The sequence below is a fragment of the Heptranchias perlo genome, chromosome 25 (assembly GCF_035084215.1).
Source record: "Heptranchias perlo isolate sHepPer1 chromosome 25, sHepPer1.hap1, whole genome shotgun sequence".
Classification (NCBI taxonomy): domain Eukaryota; kingdom Metazoa; phylum Chordata; class Chondrichthyes; order Hexanchiformes; family Hexanchidae; genus Heptranchias; species Heptranchias perlo.
Window position 1 is genome coordinate 43,993,579 of NC_090349.1, and position 22,467 is coordinate 44,016,045.

The following is a 22,467-nucleotide window of genomic DNA, read 5'->3' on the forward strand; positions in this document are numbered from 1 at the left end:
TCAGATGACAGGAGGTGATGCAAGAACTGAAGAACGCTTTGATATTTTAGTAATACAAAGAATATCGCTTCCAAATTCCGAGAAAGGCTTCCTGCACAGAAGGGCAGGGGTGGAGCCCAACGGTGATGATGGAAAACATCAAACGGCCGCAGTTAATTCTTTTATTTTCAATGGACCGGACCTTTGCACGGCAAATGAAAGTCTCAGAATAAAGCCCTGATCTTAACCAAACTCGCCCGGCGGGGACGGGAGGTGACCGGGGGTGGGATGGGCGGTGGGGTTCAGGCCGGACAACCGTTTTACAGACCCCCCCACCCCCACCCCGATTTTATACTCCGTTGAGTTCAAGTGAATCCAATCATGACCATTGATCTGTGTGTTCAGTTGCTGTCCGTGAATTAAAGCAGCTTGTTTTCTCAGTCTGTCTTCGAGAGGTGCTTTTGGCGCCAAATGAGGAAGACACACATCCAGTTCAAGTCATAAGGGGGTCCTATCGTTGCATTGCTGGATCATTCTTTTTCTCTCTATTCCTCCATGAGGCGCCTTGTGTTAGGACGATCCTATCCTTTTATTTCCATACAGGCACGTGGGCCCAGGAGGCAGAAGAATGTCGACCCAGATCATGTGCTCAAGTATCTGGAGTGCGGCCTAAACCAGTGACCTTCTGACTCAGAGGCGAGAGTGTTATCCACTGAGGCAAGCTGACAAAGACAATACCATGTAGAAAAAATTACTTTAAATAACACTGTCTTGCAGATAACTGGGAAAGAATTAAATCCAGTAACCAAGTCTCAAAATTACCTCCTCAGTGACTGTTGCTGCCGTTGTATGATGGGTAATATTGGCGCAATAAATAAAGTCTGCCGTTATATAACTCATGTTTTCAAGCAACATAAAGTGTAAGCAGGTCTTTTAATATCAAAATGGACTGGCTGCTGGGCCAGCATGAAGTGGTGAGATGGCATAAGAACATAAGAAATAGGAGCAGGAGTAGGCCAATCGGCCCCTCGAGCCTGCTCCGCCGTTCAATAAGATCATGGCTGATCTGATCCTAACCTCAAATCTAAAGAACACAAGAAGTAGGAGCAGGACCCGGACCCGGCCACTCAGCCCCTGGGCCCTCTCCGCCACCCACAGGGCCTGGACTAATTATGGGCAACTGTAAAAAGTTTTGAACTATTTCCCATTTGTAGCCAAACACACCTTTTTTGCAACATTAAAGTAATTGTCTTCCTACTTCTCAAAGTCTTTGCTTGTCTTGATTACAGGGTGAATATATCAATGGATGTACATTTTGAAAGGGAGACATGTGGTCCATGTCATCTCCTGGACTGGTTTCGATTGCCTGAGGGAGTCGGAGAGGAATTTTCCAGACTGTTTTTTCCCTTATTGGCCCTGAGTTATTTTCCTCTGGTTTGTTGCTTCTCTCAGGAGATTACATGGCTGATGGGGGAGGGGGCAGGTGGGGGGCTGGGAAGTGTTTAGTCCGGGTGCTCCGACCACCATGGGGTGTGGGGCAGGTTTGATGGACCAGCTGGTCTTATCCTGCCCCTCAATTTCAGATGTTCTCATGACATCATGATCACCCTCTGTCGACAGCTTCTATTCTAAACGGCCCTCAGCTTTTTGTACTGTTAAACTCGAGACTCCTGAAGGCAGTGTGGCAAAAGTTGAATTTTCCTTAAGCCTTAACGTTATTGTTGTGTTGACTCAGATTTGGACACAGTTTCCCCCAAAGGCGAATAACACTAAAACCTGGAAAAAAACTTATGAGAGATCCCACTGATGACGTCAGTTTCGAGTTCCCTCTCTGGGTTTAATACCAGTTCTGACGAAAGGTCTTCGACCTGAAACGTTAACTCTGTTTCTTTCTCCACAGACGCTGCCTGACCTGCTGAGCTTCTCCAGCATTTTCTGTTTTTATTTCTGGATTTAATATTGTTTGTCTTGTAGATTGTATGACATGACTTACAGTAAAAATATAGTTAAACCAACTTGTGTCAATGCACAGAATTACAAAGAATTTACAGCACAGAAACAGGCCGTTTGGCCTAACACACCATGCTGGTGTGTGTGCTCCACATGAGCATAGAATTAAAGTGATTGGTAGAAGGATTAGAGGGGAGCTGAGGAAAAACTTTTCACCCAGAGGGTGGTGGGAGTCTGGAACTCACTGCCTGAAAGGGCGGTAGAGGCAGAAACCCTCATCAAATTTAAAAAGTACCTGGAAATGCACTTGAAGTGCCGTAACCTACAGGTCTACGGACCAAGTGCTGGAAAGTGGGATTAGACTGGGTGGCGCATTTTCGGCCAGCGCAGACATGATGGGCTGAATGGCCTCCTTCTGTGCCATTAATTTTCTATGATTGTATGATTCTATGAGCCTCCTCCCTCCCTACTACATCTCACCCTATCAGCATATCCTTCTATTCCTTTCTCCCTCCATGTGTTTATCCAGCTTCCCCTTAAATGTATCTCTGCTATTCGCCTCAACTACTCCTTGTGGTAGCGAGTTCCACATTCTCACCACTCTCTGGATAAAGAAGTTTCTCCTGAAGTCTTTATTGAATTTATTGGATTTATGCACCTGAGATATGGTGGGATTCAGCACTATACAGCATTATGAGCACATTCCATCAATGTCAAGTAGTTTAGATTTTGTACTGACATAAATGGTGGTGGGTGCCTCAGTACAGAAGTCATCATTGGTTTTCAAACATTATTTCTGTGTGTGGGACCCCTGAAAACATTATCATACATCCAAGGACCCCTCTCCTAAGTTCTGAAAGACCACATCACTGGCTTAAAGGAAATCGTACAAACAAATGGAAGAGGGTGGGAAAAAAACCATTAGGCCCATTAATCCTGTCCCATCGAGTCAACAGTGCAACCTCCAACACCAATCACTCACCCCTAACCACTCTGCCTCTTGGGAGAGACAAAAGAAACAGTGAATTGATTGCAGAAAACCTATTTTATCAGTACACAGCGACATGTAATGTGCCAGTAAGTCAACAAGTAGAGAGATCTGGGCAGAAATATATCCATCGTTCCTTAAGTGTCGCTGGGTCAAAATCCTGGAACTGGTTCCTTTTCCAGAGAATAGTGAACCTCTGGAACAGGCTGTCGGCTCGTACAGTGGACACCGATTTGCTGAATTCCTTCAATTGAGAGCTGGACCTGTTTCTGGCTGGGGTGGAGATCACCTCTTACAAAAGGGAGGTGATGAAATGCAGAGAATTATCAGGGCCAGAGTGATCTCCTGGACTAAGGGTGGAGCGGGGAGGGGGGGGGGAGTCGGAGAGGAATTTCCCAGATTCTTTTCCCCGAATTGGCCCAAGGTTTTTATCTTTTGTTTTGCCTCTCCCAGGAGATCACGTGGTCTCTGGTGGGGCGGAGAGTGCATATATTGTGATGTACAAGGTATCACAAATTGTGTGGGACAGACTGGGTGGACCGGAGGGTCTTTTCCTGCCCGTCATTGCTCATAAAGCGCGGTTCAGAACGAGCCAAAGACTCAATGGAATGCTCGTATGATGAGTTTCCTTACCAGCCAACATTGAATTCTACGTGAGCATCAAAGAAGCCAACGACTGGGGCCGTTGCTGCCTTCCAGCCTTGAATCCTGGCTCGGATCAACCCTTCCCTCTTGTTGTTGCGCACGACTTTTACAAGACCCGGGTATCTCTTGTTGACGTACTGGTCCAGATTGAATTTTAGCTCCACTGAAACGACAAAAAGAAGTCCCTTCATTAGAAACCGGGATTCAGCTGGCTGCGCTTTAGTTTTAAATGAGTGTATTTTTTTTTAAAAATCAGACTTTCAACATTCTACGCTTCAGTCTTTCCCAGTCATTTGCCCCTTTCCGGCCACCACTGATGAATTTGAGATGGGAGTGGAATTTCCTGTGGGTCGGTGATCGGGACGTTACTCCCGGTTACACCCAACTCGTGCGCCCATTTTGCCAGTGTCAATTTACGCCTAAATTTGCTGCCAATCTCGTTGGCATACGCTGGAACGTGAAAATCGCTGTAAACAAGCAGAACTCAATATAAACAGTCGGGGCCCGAGGAAAGCACAGAACTCGCATGAAATATAAAGAAAGAAAGAACTTGCATTTATATAGCGCCTTTCCCAATCTTAAGACGGTCCGAAGTGCTTTACAGCCAATTAAGTACTTCTGAAGTGCAGTCACTGTTTATTCCTTCTTGAAGTACAAAAATTAAAGTTACAAACCATTTCACCATCATTCATGCACAGCACGATTAAAAATGTGCAATTGAATTTTGAATTTGAAGCTTTTGAATTTTTAAAGTGGCTTCCACTGATGCCATAAAAATTGCATTAAAAGAAACAGAAAACACAGAGCAGGACTCAGTGAGGAGAAATCACAATGAAACACCAGAAAAATTAATTTGTTTCCTCTGCACCTAAAATCCTGGGCGTAATTTTACACCCTTTTTGAACCAGTGTAATTGCAGGAAATTCACGTATATGGCTCTTCAGCCTGGGGGCAGAGCCATTATAATGATCAGAGATGCGTTCGGGCGCAGGGACCAATAGATGAGCGTAAAAGATTGAGGAAATTCGGGTGTAGTGTAATAACACACGTAACAGACCTGCGACCGAGCTTCTTCGATCTTTTACACCAGGTATTTGCTTTAACCCTCGGTTACGTGCGTGTTTCTAGGCGCAAATATGCAGGAAATTCCACCCCGTTATTCTGTTACAGTACGATTAACTCCAGAACGGCGCTGGCGTCATCAATAAATAAGTACCCACCGGTGGGTCTCCCGTGGCATTGCTCAGTGTAAGTCAGAAGCTATAATGAAAGGTTGTGGTTCAGTGGGTAGCACTCTTGTCTATAAGTCAGAAGGTCATGGGTTCAAGTCCCACTCCAGACTTGAGCCTAAAATCTAGGCTGACACTCCAGTGCCAGTACTGAGGGAATGCTGCACTGCCAGAGGTGCTGCCTTTTGAATGAGGCATTAAACTGAGGCCCCATCTGCTCTCTGAGGTGAACATAAAAGATCCCATGGCACTATTTTGAAGAAGAGCAGGGGAGTTCTCCCCGGTGTCCTGGGCAATATTTACCCCTCAACCAACATCACTAAAACAGGTTATCTGGTCATTATCACATTGCTGTTAGTGGGAGCTTGCTGTGCACCAATTGGCTGCCACATTTCCTACATTACAACAGTGACTGCACTTCAAAAGTACTTCATTGGCTGTAAAGCGCTTTGGGATGTCCTGAGGTCGTTAAAAACGCTATATAAATGCAAGTCTTTCTTTCTCTTTTATTGTTGTTACAAATGCAGGTCTGACGCAGATACTTTCTTGGGTTCAGTCACTCCTGTAAGTGTTATGAGCGTCTTCCTGTTGTGGGAGTTGACTCACATCGTCCTATATCTGCTTGTACAACAGCATGACCCACTTGTGACCTGAACTGGATATTCGTCTACTTGTTCAATGAGGCAAGGATCATTATGAATTGTTAAGCTGATACTGCACAGCCATCGAACATACAGAGTAACCGTTATGACTAGATTCTTTAGTTCAATCAATGCAACTTACCTTTGTGTAATGATACAAAATAAAGAATACGCCACACCTCCCCACATCAATAGGCCGTCCGTTGTTTCGGCGCTACACGGCCTCTCCAACATCCAAGATGGCGTCTTGGCTGCGCACGCACGTTTCCAGAGTGAGTTGTGCCAGACGCCATCTTGGTATAGGAGTTAGCGCAGGCGCAAATACCGAACGCCAGAAGCATATAAGGTTAGGAGAAAATGGATAGAATCAGTGTGCAACGCTAAAGTGATAAGTCCCAAAATGGTGTCTAACAATCATCTCAACGCACTGTCTTAACCACGACCATCTGAATGTGTCTTAGAGTGCCTGAAGGACCCCCCACCAGCGCTATTTAAAGGGACAGTTCAGGATTTACAGGTTAGTGGCTGGGTTACTGCTTTTGGCTGCCGAGACATTTGTAACTGTTTTTGGAGGTCTCCTATACTTGAATACTAGGATGTGGGGACATAGTCTAACATTTAGAGCCAGGACGTGCAGGAGTGAAGTTAGGAAATGCTTCTACACGCAAAGGGTGGGAGACGTTTGGAATACTGTTCTGCAAACGGCAGTTGATGATAGCTCAATTGTGAATTCTAAATCTGAGACTGATAGATTTTTGTGAACCAAGGGTATGAAGGGATATGGGGCGAAGGCGGGTATATGGAGTTAGGTCACAGGTCCACGATGATCTCATTGAATGGCGGGACAGGCTCGAGGGGCTAAATGCCACTGCCACTTGCTACCTCCTGATATGCGCCATCTTCTCCTGCAAGTAAGTGGGACGTGTGTCTGGATGATGTGTCTGTCATGGTTGAATAGCTGCCAATGTGTGTGGCCTGTGAGTTGTGGGTGGGAGGCTTGAAACAGTGGTAATGTGTGAGGGTGAGAGGAAGCATCTGATTGGAAGAGTTGAGCACTGATAGAAAGAGTTTGTTGGTATGTGGGTGATGGGGGTGTAGTGTGTGGTGTAGTTGGTAGGAGATGCCACTTGACAGTTGACCTCACTCACCTTGACCACTCATGTCAAAGCATTGAACTTCTTCCTGCACTGCATCCATGTTCATGATGCTGTGCGTCTGGCATTGACTTCGTCCCCCGCTGCCTCCCACTGCCTTTTGGGTGTATGTCTGGAGGGCGTCTTCCCCCCTCTCCACCCCCCCCCCCCCCGCGGATACAGGATGTCCCTCCTTCTGTCCACCTCTTGCACCAAGGCCTCTAGTGCATCAGCAGAGAACCTTGGCCTGGTACCAACTCAGATCGGCAGATTCTGGCACACACTCAGATCTGGTGTGCAGATTGGAAGATGTCGGATTTAGTAGTGCGCAACCTTTATTCAATGTTCTAACATAACTCATCAATTTGTAAACATAGGGATGGGAGCTGCATCTGTGTTTTGCATGTGCGACGTCTGATCTCCGTTCAGACTCCATGCAGACAGCAGACTGTTATTTTCAGCAAATAACAGGTACTGGCTACCTTTAAGAAATTTTTAAGCCTCCCTTTAAGAGATTGGGGCTCCCCCTGCTGGTGGAAAGTGTGAATTGCATTGAATCCTCGTGTCACGCTGATTCGGAACGCTGCTTGAAGATAAGTCCTCAGGCCTCACAAAAATCTCGTCCTGCCTGCGCAGGGGCCATTGGGCGCGGGGTAATAGCGGATCGCGCTAGCCCCGCCCAATAATAGGCCCTATCCAATTTCCACCCCCCCCCCCCCTCCCCCCGATGTCTTTCAATTGGTCCGCTAGTATTCCTGGCTTTCTGATTCCGACTGCAGCTTCCACTGCTCACTAATTAAAAGTCTGACTGCCCTTGCAGCCTTGTCATTTCCAAAAGCCTTTATCTCTCTTTCTCTTTTCAGCTCCCATTTTATTCACAGATTAACAGGGAGCAAAGGACTTTCTCACACAATGGGCGTGAGGTGTTTTTTGATGACCTTGGGAAGCTAGGAATTGCTTATTGTTTAGTCTCTGGGGAAAGCAACTTCCTTGCTCAGCGAATAAAAGTGAGGGTCCAATTTGTAGCTTCTTCACCACATTAAGTGGGGATTTTTTGTGATAATAAGGGATTAAAATATCTATTTGTGCTGTTTTCACAGAATCAGGTTGCCTCTGTCTGCCTCTATCTGCTGCTGTTTCTCAAGTTAGTTTTTTTTAAGCAGACTAAGCAGGATAACATCTTAACTTTAACCTTGAACCATTCCCAACTCTAATTTTTAGGTACTGAATAACATGCCTTCATTTTCTTGCCAAATTACTAGATTGGTTTGCAGCCCCACTTAATATGGACACAAAAATACATTACATTTTCATTGATTCTGAAATCAATAACAGCGATCATTAACAACAAGTTTTTAAGTTATTGGCAACCATTCATTTTGTTCTGGCATATTCTGTGGATCAGAAGTGGAGAATTCTCAAACGCAGTGTAACGCAACAGGGTTGTCCCACGGCGATGCATCGCCACTAGGGTTGCCGATTCTCGGCTTCATCACTTGATCTCCTGCCTCCAGCTGCCCCACTCCTACGCTCCCGCCATTGGTTGCCCGACACGTCGATCCTTGTAGCAATCGGTCAATAATGGCGGCTACAATACCCACAATCCTCTGCGCTCCAGAAACTGCCCTATCCGTTGTGTGGTTTAACCAGGCGCAAGTGGTTAAACCCTGGGCACATTGCATCCCTCCTGTTTGTCGCGAGTTCAGCTGGAGCAAAACGGGGAAAAGAAAATCCCGGATTGCTCGCAGGACTGTCGGAGAGATTAATCCTTAATTCTGGGATACTCCAGGATAATCTGGGAGGGTTGGCAACTCTAATCAACGCATGCAATTGAAAAAAAGTACACAATGTACTATCAAACTCATAAACATTATTTACTAATAGGTAACAAAGAAAGACTTGCATTTATATAGCGCCTTTCACGACCTCAGGACGCCCCAAAGTGATTCAACGTCAATGAAGTACTTTCGAAGTGTTATCACTGTTGCAATGCAAGAAAAATGGCAACCAATTTGCACACAGCAAGGTCTCATAAACAGCTATGTGATAATGATCAGATAATCTGTTTTAGTGATATTGGTTGAGGGATAAATATCGACCAGGACACCAGGGAGAACTCCCCCACTCTTCTTCGAAATAGTGCCATGGAATCTTTTACATCCACCTGAGGGGGCAGACGGGGCCTCGGTTTAACATCTCATCCGAAAGACAGCACCTCTGACAGTGCAGCACTCCCTCAGTACTGCACTGGGAGTGTCAGCCTACATTTTGTGCTCAAGCCTCAGGAGTGGGACTTGAACCCACAACTTTCTAACTCAGAGGAGAGAGTGCAACCCACTGAGACATGGCTGACACCTGCATCACCCTTCAATGAGCAAAGCCCAATCCTGCAGAAGGGTTTTGTCAACAGATTTTAGATTAAAAGGAATTAATACTTGGCTGTATTCATATAAAAGTTACTTATCTTCTTTCTTCCCTGCCTCTCTCAGTTCTCACAGAAACAACTAATGGGTACATCTTGGAGAGATTCCCCGGTCATAATACATCCATGACTGGACGCCGCCAACAATTTTCGCTGCAGCGTGTATGGAGGGAAAACAAGAAAGGTACTCTGTTGACATTTTCTAGATACCTCTACACAGGCTGGCACTGGAGTAATAGCAAGTAGATACTTACCTGCTTGTCTGAAATTCCACTGCTCCTTAAATTTTCAAGACGGAGATCGATAGATTTTTGTCGTCAGGGGTATCAATGGATATGGAGCAAGGACGAGTAAATTTACCAAAATGCATCACCTCACATGTACTGACACTGAATATTCCATTCACCAATTTTTAGCCCATTCCGCATCTTATCAATATCCCTTTGCAGCTTCCTTTGGTCTTCTAAAGAATTAACTCTACCTCCTAGTATGGTATCATCTGCAAATTTCAAAACTGCATTTCCCCCGTTTACCATGTCTGCAAACTCCTCAAAGAATTCTATGAGGTTTGTCAAGCACGACCTCCCCTTTTAAACTCTTTTCTCATTATCTAGATATGTGGTCATTTCATCCTCAATTAAAGACTCTAAAATTCTCCCTGTGCAGGTGTTCAGCTAACTGGCCTGTAATTACCTGGATTAGTTCTGTCTATCTTTTTAAAAATTGGTTGAGCTGAAGTTTCTGGAGGGCGAAGGGTGGGAGGCCAGCCAGGAGAGCACTGGGATAGTCTAAAAGTGACCAAGGCTTGGGCGAGGGTTTCAGGTTTAGGTAAGGTGGAGGAAGGTGATGTTATGGAGGTGGAAGTAGGCCGTCTTTCTGATGGGGAGGAGATGGGGTCAGAAGCTCAGGTCAGGAACGAATAGCGCAACGAGGTTGCGAACAGTCTGGTTTTTTTCTCTATTCGTTCTCGGGCTGTGGGCGTTGCTGGCAAGGCCGGCATTTATTGCCCATTCCTAGTTACCCTTGAGAAGGTGGTGGTGGGCCTTCTTCTTGAACTGTTCCAGTGAAGGTGCTCCCACTCTTCTGCCTGAGACAGTGACCGTGGAGGGGATGGAGTCAGTGGTAACGGTACGGCGTTTGTGGAGGGGGCCGACGGCCATGACTTCGGTCTTCCCGATGTTTGACTGGAGGAAATTGCGGCTCAGCCAAGACAGGTTGTTGAACAAGCAGTCTGACCGAGTTTAAAAGGGGAAGATCATGCTTGATAAACCTCACAGAGGCTGTGGAAGGGTCAAGAGAAGTGGAAGAGAGGTAGAGCTGGGTGTCATCAGTGTACATGTGTAAGCTAACACCATGTCTGCAGGTGATGTCGCCACGGGGTAGTATGTAGATGAGGAAGAGGAGGGGGCCCAAAGATAGATCCTCGAGGGACTCCGATGGTAATGAGGCAGGAAAAGATGTCATTGCTGGAGATGTTCTGGCTAAGAGTGGATCCAAGTGAGGGAAGTCTCACCGAGCTGGATAACAGAGGAGAGACTTTTGGCGAAGGATGGTGTGATCCACCATGTCAAAGACTGCAGAGAAGACAAGGAGGAATAATGCACCATGGTCACAGTCCAGGAAAATTACGCAGAATTACATAGAATTTACAGCAGAGAAGCAGGCCATTCGGCCCAACTGGTCTATGCCGGCGTTTATGCTCCAAAAGAGCCTCCTCCCACTTTATGTTTTCTAACGCGATCAGCATAACCTTCTATTCCTTTCTCCCTCATGTGTTTATCTAGCTTCCTCTTAAATGGATGAGTGCAGCTCCAACAACACTCAAGAAGCTTGACACCATCCAGGACAAAGCAGCCCGCTTGATTGGCACCCCATCCACCACCCGAAACATTCACTCCCTTCACCACCGGCGCACCGTGGCTGCAGTGTGTACCATCCACAGGATGCGCTGCAGCAACTCGCCAAGGCTTCTTCGACAGCACCTCCCAAACCCACAACCTCTACCACCTAGAGGGACAAAAGCAGCAGGCACATGGCAACAACATCACCTGCACGTTCCCCTCCAAGTCACACACCATCCCGACTTGGAAATATATCGCCGTTCCTTCATCGTCGTTGGGTCAAAATCCTGGAACTCGCTTCCTAACAGCACTGTGGGAGAACCTTCACCACACGGACTGCAGCAGTTCAAGAAGGCGGCTCACCACCACCTTCTCAAGGGCAACTAGGGATGGGCAATAAATGCTGGCCTCGCCAGCGACGCCCACATCCCATGAACGAATAAAAAAAAATCTATGCTATTCACCTCAACTTCTCCCTATGGTAGCGAGTTCCATATTCTAACCAGTCTCTGGGTAAAGAAGTTTCTCCTGAATTCCCTATTGGATTTATTAGTGACTATCTTATATTTATGGCCCCTGGTTTTGGAATGTCTTCACACAATGGGTTGTGAGTGTGGGAACACACTGCCCCAGAAGGACACAGACACAAAGTCAACCGAGATGGTTAAAAGAGAGACAGATACTTATTCGGGAAATAAGGGATATGAAAAAAAGGCAGGGAATTTGAATTAAAACCATAGAGCTGCCATGGCAGAAATGGCAGAGCACGCTCAGTGGGACTGAGCTGTTATAATCTTCTGAGCTTCAATAAGGAAGAAACTGCTAGGGTGTGAGTGCGAATAAGAAGGGCAGTAGGTCAGGTATTAATACAAGCACCAAAAGGCATTGAAAACTCATTATCAATGTCATAAAAAGTATTGTAATAAAACCCATTCAGCTGTTAGGGTGTTCATCGTAAAGCCTTGTGTCATTGTTTCATACCCTCCGACACACACACTACTCTGAACTGTAGCCTTAGAGTCAGATCACCTCCCGTTACTTCAAAAAATATTATTAATGGTGTCTCCGAGCTCTACAATCTAATACCCGGACTGTCAGCTTTGTGCTGTCACAAACTTCGGGATTCTAGTCACAGCAGCCAGTGAGGGAATTTTCCGAGCTTTCTCAATCCAATCCTTTTGAGGTTTTTCTTCCTTGCACACGAGAGATTTTTTTGGGGGAAAATTTAGCTCTCGCTAAAATGAGGGAGGTAGGTGTTGGGCAATGGAGGATTCTACTAGGTTTTTTGCACTCCATATCCACCTCGCGCAATTCCCAGATAAGATCTAACTTTGGTGAGATGTAAGGTAAAGGTCCCAATGATACCGATTAACACCAGAATCAAAAAAGGCACACTCGTTCTACCAGTGTGACATTTCCTTATCCCACACCAGCCTATGATTCCATGGCACTATTTCAAAAAAAAAGCAGAAGAGTTCTCCCCAGTGTCCTGGCCAATATTTATCCCTCAACCAACATCGCTAAAACAGATTATCTGGTCATCTATCTCATTGCTGCTTGTGGGATCTTGCTGTGCGCAATTTGGCTGCTGCATTTCCCTACATAACCACACTTCAAAAGTATTTAATTGGCTGTAAAGCACTTTTGGACGTCCTGAGGTTGTGAAAGACAATGGGCTGGATTTAACCGTGAGCAGCGATCGAGCGAACAAACAGCACTCGCCCATAGACTGTCTATGGGGTTTAGCACGACAAGTTCCAGCAAATCAGAGTTCCAAACAGCGGGTGCCCTCTACGGGGCATCTGAGACCTGTGTGAACAGGGCAAGCAACTGTGTATCTCAGCAACTGTGTGTCCTTAACCAATCAGATTGAAGAATCTTTAATGAGCAGCACGGAGTCTGAACAGGAAGTGTAAGTTAGAATAGTGAATTCAATGTCAAATCAGGTACAGAAAGCAGAATAAAGAGAGGGGAAGAAAGGTTAAAGCAAGAGACAAAAAGATAAATTGAGAAAAATGTTATTTAATTTTTTTTAAAACTCTCCAACAATAAAAAGCTGAAGACTCCACACTTGTAAAAGTTAATTTTCAGTGCCAGAGAAGTTGTTTGGCAGTAATTAAGATGTTTCACACCATTAAAAGGGTGCTTAGACTGGAATGGACAAGCCCTAAGTTTGTGTGGCGAGTTTAGTCTATATCTACGATGTCAGTACAGGAACTTAATGCCGTTCAGTACATTTGAATGGGGAGCCAGACGGTGAGATGTCGTTTTCTCACAGCTTATGGAGGAGTGGCGTGTCTCTGACAGCAACTTTGGGATTTTCGCTTTTAACTGCGCATTTCTGCTCGTCTGAAGTTGATGTCCGATTTGCGCAGAAATAACAGTGAGTGCTGTTAGCGTCACCGTTACTTTCACAGCAAAATCCGGCCTGTTATATATTTCTTTTCTTTCTCGGTTAGGAACGACACCGTAGTTGTAATACCCGCTGGGGAACCTTGCCCGGTGAAATCAGAAATTCGGCCGAGCAGTTCTCACCATTTTTCAACCATTATTTTAAATGGTCGAAAAATAGTGGGCAGTGTGGAATCGATTTTCCTAATATGCGCTCTCAGTGGGCGGGACATCCTGTGGGGACTGTACGTTTGGAAAATGACCACTCGTATCTCAACTAGGAAGAAAAAATGCTTTCGTATCATAGTCTGTTACTTGCTCGGAGCGGAGGCAATAATTAATAACCCTTAAGCAGTCCCAACAGTTGTAGTAACAGACAGGAGCGTGTGTGCTGTTGCACAATGATCTATGGTCAAGTAGAGACTGCAAGGACCTGCTCAATGGGACCTGCTTCATCTCGGACTCTAGTTGCAGGAACACTTTTATTCCTCAGTTGGTAACGGTAAAGAATCAGTTGGACTTGTAGTAGTCCAACGGTAAACAATGTTGGACTACTACATTGGCTTAATTGCCTTTTTCCTTCAGCCGTCATGAAAATGTTCGTCAGCCCAATGCCTTCAAAAATGGGCACATAGGATGGCACGTAGGATGCCACTGGGTGTTGGTGCCCCTCACCCCTCTGAGGTTGCCGACACTCCAGGATTTTCCTGGAGTCTCCGGGTATTGAAGATTAATCCCGAGGACACTGGTGCGAGCAACACCCAGGAGAAAAATCATCGGGACATTAAGAAAAATTGGGTGCTTTTTAAAATTTTCTTTTCGCAATTTTGCTTATTAGTTATCAAGAAATATTGGAGATAGAAAGAAGAGCAGTTTGTCTGATGTTGAGAATCATCCAGTCGGGTAATGAAGAGTCTGTTTGCATCTCAACTAGCCATGGGAAGGCGGTGCTTTGAGATGATGGACATGTTGGTCGACCAATGATGGGGACGGGGCAATGGGAGACAGGAGGTCATGTATTCAAACATCGAGGAATACCTCCAACCAGAGTTGGCAATCCTAACAGCCCCCTCCCCCTCCCCCCCCGCTTCTCTCCACCCCCCCACCCCCCACCCTGATTAGTCCGTCAGCACTGTGCAGCACACAAGGAACGCTCAACCTTATCCGTATCACCAGGGAGTGGGAGGCCAAGCACTTCATTACCAGGAATTTAGGGAGAGAAAGTTCTTGTTCACCTCTTAGTATCTGGTTTAAAGAAGATTGGTGGAGACAAGGGACAGACCTGGGCAAGACTTCTTAGCTGGATTTGTGTGCAGCAGGTGAGCTTAAAAGGAATATAAAAATAAATTCAATGGTAGGATTGTAAATTATTATAAGTGGGTACGTAGCATCAGGCAAATAACATTTGGCTTGGTCACGAGTCTAGGAATTCCTACTGTCTGTGTAGGAGCCTTAAGGGAAAAAACCATGGAACTAAGGACAATGGAGTTCAATGCAATTTATTCCTTGCAAGGAGCTTTGCGCAACTCAAATTTCTTCCTTACCGCTGTCGCTGTTGTCGTCGACGAGAATGATCTCCTTGAGTAGGTGTGGAGGCGTGTGATTGACCACACTGTGCACCGACCGCAGGATGACCGACAGTGCCTCGTTCACAAAGATGAAGACCACGGCAATCTGAGGAAGGTTGCTCAGGTAGGCCATCTGTTTGCACCTTGAAACGGAAACCAAAAAAAAAGCAGAACCAAAGGGGAGTTGGTTAGCAATTATGGTGTCTGATTAAAAGGCAGCGATTCAGCATAACTTGCAAATGTCAAGCGTCGGTTATTATAATTCATTTTCTTTTGAGAGACCTCTGCTTGAGATTTTTTTAAAATGTTATTAAGTTTGTGCTCAAGTTCAGGCCCATGAGATGAAAGAATGTTCTCACTTCTGACACATCAGGTCACCCTAGAACACAGAAGGCCAATTCGCACTGAAGGCCAATTGGCCCATCATGCCTGCGTTGGTGCAAGCCTCTCTCATCCTATTTCCCTTCCCTCTCCTTGTATCCTTTCCTTGTAGACTCTTATAAAAGTTCTTTCTATTCTGATCCCAAAATATGCCTCAGTCACAGTCTTCGATAAGAACCTGTCCTGTATCATTGTAAATACTTCCATTTCCCACTCCAGTCACCTCTGTAGGTGAATTTGGTAACTTTAATATTGATTTCTGTCCTAGTAAGGGCTCGTTCTCTGCTCTGGCCTATTACCCACTAAGCCTCAGGTTGTGAAAGGCGCGATATAAAAGCAAGTTCATACATAGAAACAGAAGTAGGCCATTCAGCCCCTCGAGCCTGATCCGCTCAGAGATCAGAGGCACGGAGATCAGTAACATAGAACGCTCAGCGGGCTAGAAAATCTCCGCATTGCGAAATCCTATACTCTTCTGTCTATCATTGCCATTAAGAAATCCAAAGATCATTTTCTGTTGACCGGGAAGGTACAAATAGTTCTTCTGACAGATGAGAAACCCAACTGTATCAGTCACACGACAGCAGTTGTTAGGGCGATACATTGAAAATGGCTTGCCTTGTGTGAAAACTCAATTAGCAGTCGGATGGTTCCTTTGAACTAGAAAGCAAACCAAGCAAAGATCAAGAGATGGAACAATGACAGCCCACTGAGTGAAAGAGGCTTTATTTAAAGAATCTGCCAGATGTGGGAATTTGTCAGATTGTTTTCTCTCTCCTCCCCTCCTGAGTCTAAGTTCACTGCAGTTTCCCATTTTAACCGGAACGAGCCATCTGAAGCAAATGGTTAAAGCCTCTCCTATCCGAGTTCAGTAACTTTATGTTCCAATTAGCTGGTGTATAAATTGTTGAGCCTTATCAGAGAAGTCTTGTCATAGAATTTTAAAATTCTCATCCTTGTGTTCAAATCCCTCCATGGTCTCGCCCCCTCCCTGTCTCTGTAACCTCCTCCAGCCCTACAACCCTCCGACATCTCTGCGCTCCTCCAACTCTGGCCTCTAGCATACCCTCGATTTTCACTGCTCCACCATTGGCGGCCGTGCCTTCAGCTGCCAAGGCCATAAGCTCTGAAATTCCCTCCCTAAACCTCTCCGCCTCTCTCTCCTCCTTTAAGACGCTCCTTAAAACCTACCTCTTTGACCAAGCTTTTGGTCACTGTCCTAATACCTCCTTATGTGGTTCGGTGTCAAATTTTGTTTGATAATCGCTCCTGTGAAGTGCCTTGGAACACTTTACTATGTTAAAGGCGCTATATAAATGCAAGTCTTTCTTTCTGTATGCAAGGGGCCTAACGCCTGTATTAGGCGGCCACGTGGGATGCTGGGGGAAAAAAAAGGGCAGAAAGATTTTAGCAGTGGCCAAAAGCAGGCAAAGAACGGATGCAGTCCATGCACTGCTAAGTTTGCCATCATTACACCTGTTTTACACCTGAAAAATAGGCGCAGTGCACACCAGTTTCTACCGCCTGATGTTTGGTAGATTTTGTGATAATGTGACCATATTTATAATCAAGGCTTCCCTCTGAGACCAATGATGCCTTTTGACTTTGTATAGTTTGCGCTCTAAAAAGAAGCTGTCTATTCTTTCCAAACAATGGCAAAGAAAACAAAACATGCTGAGTATTTTAATCAGAGTGTCTAATTACACCACTGTGTTAGCCAACGAGTTGGAGGCAGGGCGGGACTTACAGCAGGACTCACAGCAAACAGAGTCTACTCTGTTGCACTACAGCAAACAGTCTACAGAGTCTACTTAAAAAGAGTCTCTACGAAATACAGCAAACAGAACTCATGACCGAAACTACAGCAACATCTCCTGATAAAAGCAGGGTGATTTCGCCAGCAAAATGCAGTGAGTGGAGGACAGTTACATAATACAAATTATTTGCATATAATCAATCCCAGTCACTTACAGCAGGGCAGTCTCTCGGTGTGATTGATGGGAGAATTACCCAATCATCTCCACTCTGCCACTAAATGCAGCCTATTTTAAGTAGCATATTGGCTCGTACATAACTGGTGTTGGTGCATCTGTTATGTTGCTCTATTTTTCTCTCAGGGACTTTTCACACAATAACTGGGCAGCTGTTCACGGTAAGACTTATTTCAAGTGTTTAAAACTTAGCTCTAATTAGTCCTTCAATGGAGCTGGTATTAAAAAAACCATTCAGCACCATGATCTATGAACCTGCAATCAGTCAGCTCCAAGCATGTTGGGAGTCTAGTGTTTGAGAAATGTTTTGAAAATATGCTCCACTTCTAATGCACAAATTGTCAGAACTGGCATTTCTATTTTTTTCATTAATAGAATACGCTGTGCAGATAAAAAAAAAGCCTTTAACTGTAGAAAAGATGTTTCCACTTGTGAGGAGTCCAAAACTAGGGGTCATAAATGTAAGATAGTCACTAATAAATCCAACAGGGAATTCAGGAGAAACTTCTTTACCCAGAGAGTGGTGAGAATGTGGAACTCACTACCACAAGGAGTGGTTGAGGTGAATAGCATAGATGCATAAAAACATAAGAACATAAGAAATAGGAGCAGGAGTAGGCCATACGGCCCCTCGAGCCTGCTCCGCCATTCAATAAGATCATGGCTGATCTCCTACCTCAACTCCAATTTCCAGCCCGATCCCCATGCATTTAAGGGGAAGCTCGATAAACACATGAGGGAGAAAGGAATAGAAGGATATGCTGATAGGGTGAGATGACGTAGGGAGGGAGGGAGGAGGCTCGTGTGGAGCATAAACACCGACATAGACCAGTTGAGCCGAATGGCCTGTTTCTGTGCTGTAAATTCTGTCAGAGAAGACTTGTCAAAGAATTTTAAAATTCCCATTCTTGTGTTCCAATCCCTCCATGGCCTCGCCCATCTCTACCTCTGTAACCTCCTCCAGCCCTACAACCCTCTGAGATCTCTGCGCTCCTCCAATTCTGGCCTCTTGTGCAGCCCCGATTTTGTTCGCTCCACCATTGGCGGCCGTGCCTTCAGCTGCCTAGGCCCTAAGCTCTGGAATTCCCTCCCTAAACCTCTCCGCCTCTCTCTCCTCCTTCAAGACGCTCCTTAAAACCTACTTTTTGACCAAGCTTTTGGTCACTTGTCCTAATATCTCCTTATGTGGCTCAGTGTCAAATTTTATTTGATTTACGCATATGAAGCGCCTTGGGACGTTTTACTATGTTGAAGGGGCTATATGAATGCAAGTTGTTGTTGTTATTGTTGTCCATGTCACCCCTCCGATCTCAGCCATCGTGCTGTCCTACAGCAGCTCTCAGTCCCGGGCATGCGGAGTTGGGAGCCTAGTGTTTGAGAAATACGCTCCCACATTAATTATTATTTGCTGCTAAAGTAAGAATCAGTGTATCTTTTTTTAATTTATTGATAGACGACACTGGGAGGGAATAAAAACAGCTTTTAACTATTTCTCGGATGAACTTTCTGTTTGTACATTTTCTGCTCCGTTATACCCGCTCTGTTTTAATTAATTAGGAACCGTCACTGTTCGACTGTTTTAATTCATTAGGAGCCCTCACAGTTCAACTGTTCGACTGTTTTAATTATTTATCAACCCTCACAGTTCGACTGTTCGATGTTTTAATTAATTATCAACCCTCACAGTTCGACTGTTTTAATTAATTAGGAACCCTCACAGTTCGACTGTTCGACTGTTTTAATTAATTAGGAACCCTCAGTGCGAGACTGCGGATCTGGGAGGCCAAAGAGGGAGCCACTTGTCTTTCCTTTCATTCGTTTTTACGTGTGGTTTCAAATAGGTTTAAACAAACTATGAAGATGCATTACTGGTGGGAGCAAACAAATATTTTTCCAAGATATTGTTCTTGGTGCACAGAAGGGTACTGGTCAGATTTCAAAATCCAGATGTTGCATCTATAGCCAAAATATTTTTTTTACTGGTTACCTGTTCCAAAGACTGTTGAGTGAATGAAATTAGCTTATCCCTCTCTCAGTCACTTGTCTTCTCTTTCTGTACTAGTTTTTTAATATAATTGGAACTACGATCTCCACTCGATCAGCTGTACTGAGTGGCTTCCTTCACTGTCCAGTATTGTAAATTCTCTGGTTATTTTGTTGGTTGCCTCTGTGCTGTTGATTTTGGGGCAATTTCATTGTTCTGAGCACCGTCTCCCCTGAGGTTTTGCTTTGTTTCTGGTTCATCAACCAACTGAACAGACAGTACTGTGGAGTGAACACATTTCAAGGGAACTCCCTTACTGCATGTCCTCTAGAGCACGCTCTGAACATCAAACTGGTACCAGCTCTCACTCTAAGCCCCAGTGCTAGCCTCTACCCATTCACCCAGACTCGCACCCCCACCCCACAACCCAACCCCTCCCCCACCCCACCCCACCCCCCAACCAACCCGCCCCTTCCCTCCCCCACAGCGCATCCCACCCCCACCCCACAACCCAACCCCTCCCCCACCCCACCCCCTACCAACCCGCCCCTTCCCTCCCCCACTCCCCCCGCAGCGCATCCCACCCCCACCCCACAACCCAACCCCTCCCCCACCCCCTACCAACCCGCCCCTTCCCTCCCCCACTCCCCCCGCAGCGCATCCCACCCCCACCCCACAACCCAACCCCTCCCCCACCCCCTACCAACCCGCCCCTTCCCTCCCCCACTCCCCCCGCAGTGCATCCCACCCCCACCCCACAACTCATCCCCTCCCCCAGCCCACTCCCCCCCCCCCCAACCCAAGTGTACCGCTCCTCCAATTCTGGCCTCTTGCACATCCCCGATTTCCATCGCTCCACCATTGGCGGCCGTGCCTTCAGCTGCCTGGGCCCTAAACTCTGGAATTCCCTCCCTAAACCTCTCTACCTCTCTCTCCTCCTTTAAGACGCTCCTTAAAACCTACCTCTTTGACCAAGCTTTTGATCACCTGTCCTGATGTCTCCTTATGTGGCTCGGTGTCAAATTTTGTTTGATAATCGCTGCTGTGAAGCGGCTTGGGACGTTTTACTACGTTAAAGGCGCTATATAAATGCAAGTTGTTGTTGTTGTTGGGCAACACTGGACTAGTTTTTTTTTAAAAAAGGGCAACCAGACTGTCGGAGAAACGGAAGAGAAAAAGTCAACCAGAAATCTCATTAGAAGTAAATGCTGTGAGAGACAAAGGGAGGTGGGGATGGACAGGACAGAGAATGGTTTATATTATCTACAATGCCAACCAATTTGTTGTAGTTCTCCCCTCATGATGGTTAGCCTGAAGCTGTGGCTGCAGTCTCTGGCCAAGTCGGATCAATCAATTCACCAGCCATCATTAGCAGAACTATCTGCGGCTACGTTAAAACAAAGGGCATTGGGGGACAGCTCAGCCCAGCCCTGCGCTCCCTCTGAAATGTTATTTTCACAGCGCAGTATAATTAGACTTGCGCTTTCTTAATTAGGATTCTCCAGTTTCACACTGAATGAAAGCAAATCAATGGTGTGGCTGAGAGACGGAGCACTCTCAGGTTCTCCATTTGTGCGTCTAAATTGACTGGGCAACGCCATTAATGGGCTATTATTTCCATTTTCTACCAAAGAATGCAGTCATTAAGTCCTAGCAAAAGGCTAATATTCTGCAGACCTACAGGAGGATTTTCTATGTCACTGTTTGCTAATCGAGCGTCATAAACTGAACTACATCGATTTCCACAGCACTTCCTCATTGATAATGAAACTCTCTATAATCCACTTTCAGTTGCTGAAGACACATTGGAAGTTCAGCTTCAGTACTGATTTATAATAATCAGATGGCTAATTTGTCCCATCAATGTTTATTCTATTAACCTGTTGCAGTAGGTTGGTAAACAGTGGTTGATTTTCCCATGGTCAGATTTGGCTCACTGTCATCTCTGAGTTAGAAGGTCGTGGGTTCAAGTCCCCACTCCAGAGATTTGAGCACAAAATCCAGGCTGACGCTCCCAGTGCCAGTACTGAGGGAGTGCTGCACTGTCAGAGGTGCCGTCTTCGGATGAGACGTTACACCGAGGCCCCGTCTGCCCTCTCAGGTGGACGTAAAAGATCACATGGCATTATTCAATGAAGAGCAGGGGGAGTTCTTCCCCGGTGTCCTGGCCTACATTTATCCCTCAACCAACATCACTAAAAAACAGATTATCTGGTCATTATCACATTGCTGTTTGTGGGATCTTGCTGTGCGCAAATTGGCCGCTGCGTTTCCTACATTACAACAGTGATTACATTGCAAATAAATACTTCATTGGCTGTAAAGTGCTTTGGCATGTCCTGAGGTTGCGAAAGGTGCTAAAGAAATGCAAATCTTTCTTTCCTTCTAACGCGGCTCAAAAATTCACAAAAAATTAATTCCTTGAGATCCCTACTGGCAGTGAGAATCCCATGGTTCACAATAGTACTTTTGAGTCGAGCTATTTTAAAAATGTAAATGTGCGCCAGCACCTCAACACAGTAGCATTTCAGTAATATTATCAAAAGCCCTGTAAACGGAGTACCTCGATTATAAAGAAGTGCTATTTGAAACCGTAAGCACGAGAGAGATTGGAGCCCACGGGCATGATTTTAACACTGAAAAACGGGTGGGTTGGGGGCTGGGGGGCATTCAAAATCGCAACCATTTCAGACCCGCCTCCAACCCACCCATTTCTGTTTCTCACCGGGGCAGGACGAGGGGCGGGTGACCAATCCACTCTCAGGAGGCGGGTTGGTCAGTAAAACCTTTCAAGGAGGCTGCGGGCCTCCATTTTTTGCAGAATTTGCAATTTCAACCCCTGGGGGCCGGGATTCCTGGGCCTTCTCCTTCACGCCGCGCGAGAGGAGGCGAGAAGGCCCGAAACTGCAGGTAAGTGCTTTTCTGGCACAGCCCGTGGGCCCAGAGGAGCAGGAGTGCGTCCCCCAGGCCCAACAAGCCAACCTGCAGCGGACCCCTGCGGTGACCCCCGATCGCGACACCCCCCCCCCCCGGCCATGACTGACCCCCTATCTCTCCCCCCGTAACTGACTCTTCCCCCCACCCCCCCCAACTGCCCCCATGCCCGCCCCCATGCCCACCCCCCCATCCATACAATCAAAGACTTACCTGAACACATCCTCTCCCTGGCTGCTCTCCTGTCCGACTGAGACCAGCCTGTCTATCAGGCCGGTCAGTCGAATGGGAAACCGGCAAGAAAAAATATAAGACATCCTTACATCAAAACCGTAAGGACGTTCAGGAAACCCGTACTTCCGGGTTTTCCGTCTGCAATCTGAACCCCCC

The 22,467-nt window shown here is 46.0% G+C and overlaps 1 protein-coding gene across 3 annotated transcripts in view; it reads right to left on the bottom strand.

The window, feature by feature from the left end:
* The window catches only part of galnt9 (polypeptide N-acetylgalactosaminyltransferase 9), a 211,863-nt gene that overhangs the window by 153,801 nt on the left and 35,595 nt on the right, over positions 1 to 22,467 (bottom strand). For all 3 annotated transcript variants that reach the window (XM_068006169.1, XM_068006168.1, XM_068006170.1), the window contains exons 3-4: positions 14,764 to 14,930; positions 3,551 to 3,725 (exon numbers count right to left, since the gene is read on the bottom strand). In XM_068006169.1, coding sequence (XP_067862270.1) covers positions 3,551 to 3,725; positions 14,764 to 14,930 — 342 coding nt within the window. The remainder of the gene's footprint in view (positions 1 to 3,550; positions 3,726 to 14,763; positions 14,931 to 22,467) is intronic.